Source organism: Neomonachus schauinslandi, chromosome 13 (genome assembly GCF_002201575.2).
Source record: "Neomonachus schauinslandi chromosome 13, ASM220157v2, whole genome shotgun sequence".
Classification (NCBI taxonomy): domain Eukaryota; kingdom Metazoa; phylum Chordata; class Mammalia; order Carnivora; family Phocidae; genus Neomonachus; species Neomonachus schauinslandi.
In genome coordinates this window covers 90,105,067-90,112,419 of record NC_058415.1, presented here as the reverse complement: position 1 = coordinate 90,112,419, position 7,353 = coordinate 90,105,067, and the positions used below count along the sequence as shown (strand labels likewise).

The following is a 7,353-nucleotide window of genomic DNA, read 5'->3' as shown; positions in this document are numbered from 1 at the left end:
GTGCCCCCACCGGCTGGCAGAAGGGGGCCCCTGGGGGTGGGGGCGGGGCTTGGGGACCATGTGATGCGCAGGCCAGCTGCTCTGCCAGCAAGGCCCACAGCTCTCTGTGGGAAGGGGGGGACTGCTCTCTGGACCCGCCAGGGGATGGCCACTGCCTGCCCGCAGCCTCCCCACCCCCACCCCGCCATGGCCAGCCTGGCGGAGAGGCCTTGACGGAGCCCCACTGGGAGCCAGGTGCTGTGTGGAGTTCAAGTGCGGGGCCCTCTGGCGGGGCCGGTCCTGCGCGGGCCTCACTGCCCGCAACCCGGGTGTTCCTCCCCTGGGCCACACGTGGCTAAAATAGCCCTGGAGAAGGCCGGGCCCTTCCAGCCCAGGCTCGGCCTCTGCGGGAAATAGCCTGGGACTCCTGAGGACATGGCAGGGTGGTGGGGCCCCCGTCTGCAGCCTGTCTCCTCTGAGGGCTCTCCCAGGCGGGGGAGGGAAAGTGAGCATATGTCTCAGCTTTCCGGCTTCAGGAGGAGTCTCCCCAGCTCGGTAGAGGGGCTGGATCTCCGCAGGCCTGGGTCATTGGAGGGGTGTGGGTGTGGGAGGTGCCGCCCAGGGGGACCTATGCCTGTGGGTTCCCTGCTAACTCCCCAGAAACAGGCTGGCTCTCTCTCTGGAGAGAATGATGGCAGCGGCTTCCCCTTGGTGCAGTGCACAGCGTGGGAGGGCGGCCACAGGTCAAAGGAAGTGGCCTTCCAGAGGGCAGCTGGCCTCCTGCGGCGCACAGGGGTGGGAGGAGGTGAGAGGCCCCGGCACCCTGTCGCTGACCTCGGGGGTGCAGCAGAGGCCCGGCTAAGACCGAGGGCTTCAGGGAAGGCTGTGGGTGGGCAGAGTCAGCACTTTTGCCTGGGTCTTCCGTAAGCTCCACACCCACCTTGGGTTAGGGCAGTGACCCGCGGTCCCAGCCACTGTTGTGGACCGTTGATTGATGGTCCTGGGCCAGCTGGCACTTCCCAGCTCCTCCCTAAGCCCTCAGAGGCCCCCGCCCCACCGCAGGCTCCCCCTTCCCTGGACAGGCTGAAGCCGGAGCCGATGTGGCTAAGTGGCCTTCGCCAGCCAGGGCCAGCCTGCCCAGTGGGAGGGGTCGCTGCCGCCTAAAAGAAGGGCCTTTCCTTTCTGCTCCGGGTCCAGGCAGCAGCCAGACGATCGCCCTTCCTGTCCCCTGTGAAACCCCAGTCTGCCCAGATGTCTGTACAGTCACCGTTTGCACCCTGTCCCCATGCATGGGATGCCAGACAGGGAACCGGGAGCTCCTCTGTTGCCCAAGAAGGCACAAGGGCATGAATGAGCAGAAAGGGAAGGAAGTGTCCTCAGATGTGGCCACCGGGGATGCCCTACATCTGCCCCCGACCCGTGATGCTGACCCCAGGGCTGGGCCAGGAGGAGCTACCCATGCCTGCTGGGTCAGCTGGGGTGGGGGCAGGAAGGGCTGGGGAGAGATGAGGAGGGCCTTGGGGTTCCTGGGGCTGCCATTTACCCACGGTGGCGCCCTTCCCTCAGCCTCCGCGTACTCATCTAAGACATGACCGAAAAACAATACCCCTCTTGGGGCAGGGGAAGTGATCCCGCCTGGGCGTGAGCAGGTTGCTGGGGGCTTCGGGAGCCTGGAGGGCTGGTCTTGTTCATACCTAGCTGGTGGCTGATGGGGTGGGAAGGGGAGGGCTGGGGGCAGCGACCACCTGCCCCGACATGACTCCCGAGCCCTCGAGCTGTCGGCCCATTTCATCCTGGCCTGGGGATCAGAAGGTTCGTGGGGGCAGCCCCTGACACCCCCGCCCGGTGGCCGGGCACTGTCTCCGCAGAGCTGCACGCAGGAGATCGGTGAGGAGCTGGTCAACGGGGTCATCTACTCCATCTCCCTGCGAAAGGTGCAGGCGCACCACGGCACCAACAAGGGCCAGCGCTGGCTTGGGGTGAGTGCAGCCGCGGGGCCTCCACCCCCGGGACCCTGAGAAGGCCCTGGGTTCCAGACTCTCTGACCGCTCTGTTGGGCTCCCTCCCATGGCCTTCCTGTGTAAGGGCCCCACAGTCCCGCTCCCAAAGGAACCTGGGCCTCCACGCCCTCCCCGCTGCTTCAGAGGCTTGGCCAGGAGCAAGGTCACTCTGCACAGCGGTGCCTGGGACACTCAGTCCGGGAGCGTCCGACTCTTGATTTGGGCTCAGGTCATGATCTCAGGGTCGTGAGATCCAGCCCTGCATCGGCCCTGCACTGTGTGTGGAGCCTGCTTAAGATTCTCTCTCTCCCTCTCCCTCGGCCCCTCCTGTGCACGTGCATGCACTCTCTCTGTCTTAAAAAAAAAAAAGTCATTCTGCACATATCTGCATAAACATCAACAAAGACACTTTTCTACTGTTTCCACTTCATATTGGGCCCCAGGTGATTTTGTATTTTGCCCCAGTCTGTCTGGTTTTAGCTCCTGCCCCCCACCCCGCACCCCCGTCTCAGGTAGCCCGCAGCCCCTCCTTCCACACCTGCAAGCCTTCCACGTCCCCACGCCTGGAAGGGCTAGTTTCTCCCCAAAGGCGGGGGAGGCTCAGGCTCCTCTACAATTTGCTGTCCCCTGGAGCACAGCCACGTGACCCCTCCGGGTCAGAGGTCGGGCCTGACTCGGCTACATAACATTCCAGAAGGGAGGCTGGTTGTCACGGCTGTCACAGTGATTCAGCTCTTCAGTGCCATGGGCCTGGGCTCCATTCCTTGCTGTAGCCGTTTCCCCGGTAATGCACGGAACACCCATGGCTCTTCCCTGCCCAGAAGGAGCCTCTGTCTTCTCGTCTCTAGAATGGGCGCGTTTTGCCAGGGCGCCTGGGGGTAATGCTCTTCCTCCTCCAGCCAACACACTGACCCGGAAGGGTTGTGTCTGCATTTTTCGTCACTCCCCATCACAAATTCCGCTTCTAAAGCTGAGTTGGTTTCTCGGCTGGGGACACACGTGTCTCCTCTGCGGCCACACGTCACTGCGCACTTGGGACTTCATCTGAGCCCCATTCCCCCGCCCTTCTGGCGGCGCAGTGTGCCGCCGCTGACCACGCACCCCTCCTTCATCCCACCCCAGTGTGAAAACGAGGCCGCCCTGAACCTGTATGAGACCTGCAAGGTGCGGACGGTGAAGGCAGGCACGCTGGAGAAGCTGGTGGAGCACCTGGTGCCTGCCTTCCAGGGCAGCGATCTCTCCTACGTCACCATCTTCCTGTGCACCTACCGAGCCTTCACCACCACCCAGCAGGTCCTGGACCTGCTGTTCAAAAGGTGAGCAGGACCCCTATCCTGCCCAGCGGCTCCCTGCTCACCTCCAGGCTGTGTGTCTCGGGCGTGGCACTTCCCCTCTCTGACGTGAAGCCCCTTCTAGACGTTTTGCATAACTCAGGGAACAGGGCAGACAAATCTCCCTGCCCTCCTGGGCTTCCGTTCTAGTCGGGGAGTCCGCCGGTAACCCTAGACATCATAGCAGGTACGGTAGACGTGACGCCCTCACGGCCTCCTCTAGATACGGATGCATCCTCCCTTACTCTGATGAGGACGATGGACCCCAGGACCAGTTAAAAAAGTGAGTGGACTTTGAGTCTGATGGGAGGGTCCCCTGTCTCCGAGGTGGGGGACATCTGGGGCTTTGGCGGGGCTGGAGGTGCTGGGCAGAGCCCTGGCTCCCCGCGACTATCATGGCTGCTGGAGGGCGGCGGAGTGGGGGCCTCTCCTGCAGGAGGACAGGAGTCAGACAGCTGAGGCTGCGGGCCCGGGGCCTAGGGAGCAGACGGGAGGCTGGGGGCCCCGCCTGCCCTGACCCGATCCGGGGGCCACCGGCTCACACAGGGACCTCACACTGGGTCCCCCGGGCCAGCTGCACATGGGGCCTGGACAGGCTGGGCAGCCGTCCCCGAGAATAGTGTCGGTGAAGAGACCCCACGTGCCTGCGAGGGAGTCAGGCAGCCGTCGGAGCAGGGGCTGGGGGCCGAGGGGCCGAGAGAGCCCAGGCGGGCTGGGCCGAGGGACACTGCCCGTTCCCTCCTCCCTCACAGACTTCTACAGCTCCTCTTTGTGCCCCAGGGCCGGGACAGAGCAGACACTGCACCCCCTCCCCCCCCTCCTGGAGTTTCTGGTGCAGCAGGAGGGACCCCAGACAGACAGAGGAGTGGGGCAGGCTCCCCTGAGGAAGGCAGGGGTGCTCACACCAGTGATGGAGGGCTCCCTCCCGTGGAGACTGCTGGCACCCCGCACCTGCTGGCCAGACCTGCTCCTGCCTGGATGGCTGGTGCGGGTGGGCTGGGGGGGGCCCGGCCTCTGGATGGAGCATCCCCAGGGCTGCTCCAGGGGGCCGTGTGGAAGGGCAGGCCAGGCCACTGACTTTGCTTCCTGCCCGCCTGCTTCCAGGGCCATCTCCTCCATTCTGGGCACCTGGCTGGACCAGTACTCGGAGGACTTCTGTCAGCCCCCAGATTTTCCCTGCCTCAAGCAGCTGGTGGCCTATGTGCAGCTCAACATGCCCGGTTCCGACCTGGAGCGCCGTGCCCACCTTCTGCTGGCCCAGCTGGAGCTCGCAGAGCCCACGGAGGCTGAGCCCGAGGGTGAGAAGACCGGAGGTGGGTGCCTGTGGGTGTGGGGAAGGGTCGGGGCTGGCCCCACAGGGAGGAACCCCCAGAGGCTGGTGTGGGGCCAGGAGCAAAGACTGGGCTCAGAGCGCCCAGCGGGTGGACTGCGGTCGGGGAGACGCCCCGGGGAGGGCTCCTTCCTGGCTGCGGCTTCTCTGGGAGGCCCTGGGCTGGGCTCTGTCTCTTCAAAGGCACATGAAAACTTCTCTCCTCCTATAGCTTTGTCACCTGCTCCAGCTCCAGCACCAGTTCTAAAAACAGCTCCAGAACTAGAGCCAGCTTTAGCAGCAACTCTCCTGCCCACTCCAGAGCCAGACGCGGCTCCAGAACCAGCTCCAGAGCCAGACGCGGCTCCAGAACCAGCTCCAGAGCCAGATGCGGCTCCAGAACCAGCTCCAGAACCAGCTCCAGAGCCAGACGCGGCTCCAGAACCAGCTCCAGCACCTGAGCCTCCCTGGCCTTCACCTGTGGCTGCAGAAAATGACCTGAATGAGAAGCCTCACCTCTTGGCCTTCCCTCCCGACCTGGTGGCAGAGCAGTTTACCCTGATGGATGCGGTGAGCACTGTCCCCAGCAGGGCGGGGCAGGGGTGCACCTTCCTCTGGCCTCTGGTCCGTTCCCTGCCGTTCCCCGGTCCAGAGCTGATGTCCTGGTCCATATCCCCGTTCCACCAGGACTCACTGTGGGCTCTCCGGACTGTGGACGTAGAGATGGGACCCTCCCCACCCCAATCCTCTGCACAGCGACTGTGGATTACATGAGGCGGGACAGTTGAAGGCTGGGTGGGGCCTGGGGGAGTGGAGCTTCCTGAGGTACATCCAGCTCCACGGGTCGGCCCCCCAGCCTGCCAGGAGGCCTCACCAGCCTCAGCACTTATTAGGTACCTGCTGTGTGCTAAAGCTTATGGCAGGCAGCAGAGCCCATAGTTGTTGCACCCACATCTGGATGGGGGCAGTGTGCATCTGGATGGGGCAGACCTGAGGCCCGATGGGGGAGCTGGAAGTGCTGCCTGGTAGGCACAGCTGGGAGCCTCCTTCTGGCACTGGGAGTTGGTGAGGATGCGCTGCTGAAATGCCAGGCTCTCTTTGCTGCGTTGTGTCGTCCCGGGTCACTCATGCGCCGGGCACACACGGGAGGCAGAGAACAAAGCCCAGAGTCGCACACACACCCCAGCCCTGCGAGGCTCAAGCCACGGCCTTCGCTTCCTGAGCTCAGCTCTGGCCAGGGACCCTGCCTGGGACTAGGGGACCGTGGATGCTGAGCTGGGGTGTGGCAGAGCTGGTGACGCTCCCCCGACCCCCAGGAGCTGTTCAAGAAGGTGGTGCCCTACCACTGCCTGGGCTGCATCTGGTCCCAGCGGGACAAGAAGGGCAAGGAGCACCTGGCTCCCACCGTCCGTGCCACCGTCACCCAGTTCAACAGCGTGGCCAACTGCGTCATCACCACCTGCCTGGGGGACCGGAGTGTGACGGCCCGGGACAGGGCCAGGGTGGTGGAGCACTGGATCGAGGTGGCCAGGGTACGCCTCTGAGGGGCCCTGGGGAAGCCCTGTCTCACTTCATCTGCCCTCGGGGTGGTGATTTGTGGTTCTAGGCCCTGCAGAGACCGCAGGCCCTTCCTTCCCAGGGGAACCTGGCATCCTGCTGCCCGGAGCTCACTCCCCCGGAACTTCCTCCTGTGGGTTGAGCTCAGATCCTCCTCTCGGGAGTGCTGCTTACCCAGGCTCCGCAGGACGCGAGGTCCCAGCCACGGGGGCTGCAGCCACACCTCAGCCCTTCTGTTCCTCCCCCAGGAGTGCCGCGTCCTCAAGAACTTCTCGTCACTCTACGCTATCCTGTCAGCCCTGCAGAGTAACTCCATTCACCGGCTGAAGAAGACGTGGGAGGAAGTTTCCAGGTGGGCCGGCCTCTCTTGGCAGGAGCTCCAGGGGGGGACCCGGGACCTTCCAGGAGGCAGCGAATCCTGGGTCAGGCCTGCTGGCGGGGCCTCCGAGGGTCCATTGGCCTTAGGCCAGCAGTTCTGCCTTAGGACTCAGTTTCCCTATCTGTCAGCTACTAGATTGAGCCACCCTGGAGATTTTCCTGTGTTTACTGGGCAGCCACCCACACAGAGCTCCCCTGGGAGCCGCAGAACGCTGAGGGCCCAGCAGGACCCTGTGTGAAAACCACCCATCCGGGCAGTTCAGGGTCTTGGGCTCTAAAATAAAATGGATTAGCACGCACATCCGTGTGTGCCATTCCCAAGTCTGTCCGTCCTTCCCGCAGGGACAGCTTCCGAATCTTTCAGAAGCTGTCGGAGATCTTCTCAGATGAGAACAACTATTCGCTGAGCAGAGAGCTGCTCATCAAGGTAAAGCCGGGACAGAGGAGGGAGGTTCTCAGTGAGTTTCTTTGAAAAATTCCAGTCCCATCTTGTCTGGACTCTGGGGAGAGTGGGATCTTTTTGGTCCATGGCCAGTGGGGGGCAGTTTGGGGAACAGGAGGCCCTGGTAATGGGATGGTGTGGGAGCAGCTGGGGCGTTCCAGACGGGATGGGTGAGCTGGCAGGATTAGCAGGTCTCCTGCCTCCTCCAGGCTGGTGGGTGGATGGGGCCAGGGGTGCGGGGCTCCTTCTGTCTGCACTGCAGCTCCAGGGGAGAGCCCCCTGCCTGCCTAGGGACGGGGTACCGCAGGGGGAGCCAGAGGCCACATCCCAAAGGGGCTGCCCAGCCTTGGGTCCAAA

General features: G+C 63.8%; 1 protein-coding gene across 8 annotated transcripts in view; it reads left to right on the top strand.

Annotated features, from left to right (window-relative positions):
- Positions 1 to 7,353, top strand: part of RALGDS (ral guanine nucleotide dissociation stimulator) — a 28,641-nt gene that overhangs the window by 14,007 nt on the left and 7,281 nt on the right. For 5 of the 8 annotated variants that reach the window (XM_021691361.1, XM_021691369.2, XM_021691371.1 and 2 more), the window contains exons 2-9: positions 1,848 to 1,958; positions 3,102 to 3,295; positions 3,495 to 3,593; positions 4,415 to 4,623; positions 4,852 to 5,189; positions 5,936 to 6,151; positions 6,425 to 6,528; positions 6,897 to 6,981. In XM_021691361.1, coding sequence (XP_021547036.1) covers positions 1,848 to 1,958; positions 3,102 to 3,295; positions 3,495 to 3,593; positions 4,415 to 4,623; positions 4,852 to 5,189; positions 5,936 to 6,151; positions 6,425 to 6,528; positions 6,897 to 6,981 — 1,356 coding nt within the window. The remainder of the gene's footprint in view (positions 1 to 1,847; positions 1,959 to 3,101; positions 3,296 to 3,494; positions 3,594 to 4,414; positions 4,624 to 4,851; positions 5,190 to 5,935; positions 6,152 to 6,424; positions 6,529 to 6,896; positions 6,982 to 7,353) is intronic. The other 3 variants (XM_021691366.1, XM_021691364.1, XM_021691367.1) reach the window with 3 other exon arrangements.